Source organism: Castanea sativa, chromosome 1 (assembly GCF_040712315.1).
Source record: "Castanea sativa cultivar Marrone di Chiusa Pesio chromosome 1, ASM4071231v1".
NCBI classification, from domain to species: domain Eukaryota; kingdom Viridiplantae; phylum Streptophyta; class Magnoliopsida; order Fagales; family Fagaceae; genus Castanea; species Castanea sativa.
In genome coordinates, this window is record NC_134013.1 from 40,840,130 (window position 1) to 40,841,554 (window position 1,425).

Consider the following 1,425-nt stretch of genomic DNA (forward strand, 5'->3'; position numbering starts at 1 on the left):
CTATAATTCTGAGTTTACAAAGAACTTGTGATTTATATCTTCTGTAACTTTTCACATAAATCACATACTATGCATCTCATGGACTAAGATAATATCTCATTCGTTCATTTATAAATAGTCTCATATAATTAAACAATTTAATTATTTATGACATGCCAATAAATTGGATTTTTAAGGCATAAACCCCAACAGATGTCATGGCGCTAAAGCCAGAACTAGACAATGTGGAACCATGGCGTTGGAAGCTTTATTTTGATTAAGTTGTCAATTCTATCGAAAATGGAGTGGGAGCAGTCTTAGTTTCCCCCAAAGGCCAGCAAATCCCTGTTTCAGTTAAGCTGAATTTTGATTATACCAAACATCATAAAATATGAAGCATGCATAGTTGGCCTACAAGTGGCCCTAGAATTCGACACCTATGCCTTGAGCGTCTTTGGAGATTCCCTGTTAATCATCCCCCAAATCAAGGAAAAATGGCAAGCCCAAGACACCAAGTTGATTCCGTATCAAAAATGCGTCAGCAGATTGATTCCAAAGTTCCAGAACATCACATTCGCCTATTTTCCCCGAGTGCACAACCAATTTGCAAATGCCTTGGCTACCTTGGCTAGCATGTTCAAGTTATTAGAAGGAGATGATATGCGGAAATTGCACATAGAAGCCCGAGGTATGCCGGCCCATTGCATGAACATCGAAGAATGCATGAATGTCGAAGTTGAAGCTGATGGAAAGCCATGGTACCATGATATCAAGGCTTATATCAAGAACAGTGAATACCCACCCAGTGCTATGGACATTGAAAAGAAGTTTATCCAGTGCATGGCCTCCCAATTTTTCTTAAGTGGAGAAGTCCTATACAAAAGGAACCACGATTCTACCTTGCTTCAATGCGTAGATGCCCCCGAGGCTAATTATCTGATGGAAGAGGTGCATGAAGGCTTACTTGGAGCTCACACCAATGGACCCCTATTGGCCCGCAAGATTTTGAGAGCCAGTTTCTACTGGCTCACCATGGAAAGCAATTGTATTAAACATGTAAGGACATGCCACCATTGCCAAGCCTATCAAGATAGGAAGAATGCTCCTCCTCAACCTTTGCACTCTTTAGCAACACTATGGCCCTTCTCAGCCTAGGGTATGGATGTCATCAGACCCGTGATTCCGAAAGCTTCAAATGGTCATGAGTACATCTTAGCAGCCATCGGTTATTTTACAAAGTGGGTGGAAGCCGCCTCATACAAAAGTGTCACTCAAGCAATGGTAGCCTGGTTCCTGAAACATAACATCATTTGTCGCTACAGCATGCCAGGAGAGCTCATTATAGATAATGGGGCTATGAGAGACCTTGAAAGTGCCCCTCTAAAAAAAGAGATTTTTGGAGTGGTTTTTAGGGAACTTCTCTTTTTGGGTAAGTGGTGTGGAGTC

At 41.7% G+C, this 1,425-nt stretch overlaps 1 protein-coding gene across 1 annotated transcript; it reads left to right on the top strand.

Annotated features, from left to right (window-relative positions):
- The first annotated feature begins 669 nt into the window (after positions 1 to 669).
- Positions 670 to 1,134, top strand: LOC142627140 (uncharacterized). The gene has a single exon (XM_075800944.1). It carries the CDS (start codon positions 670 to 672, stop codon positions 1,132 to 1,134), a length of 465 nt encoding a protein of 154 aa, XP_075657059.1.
- Positions 1,135 to 1,425: the final 291 nt, after the last annotated feature.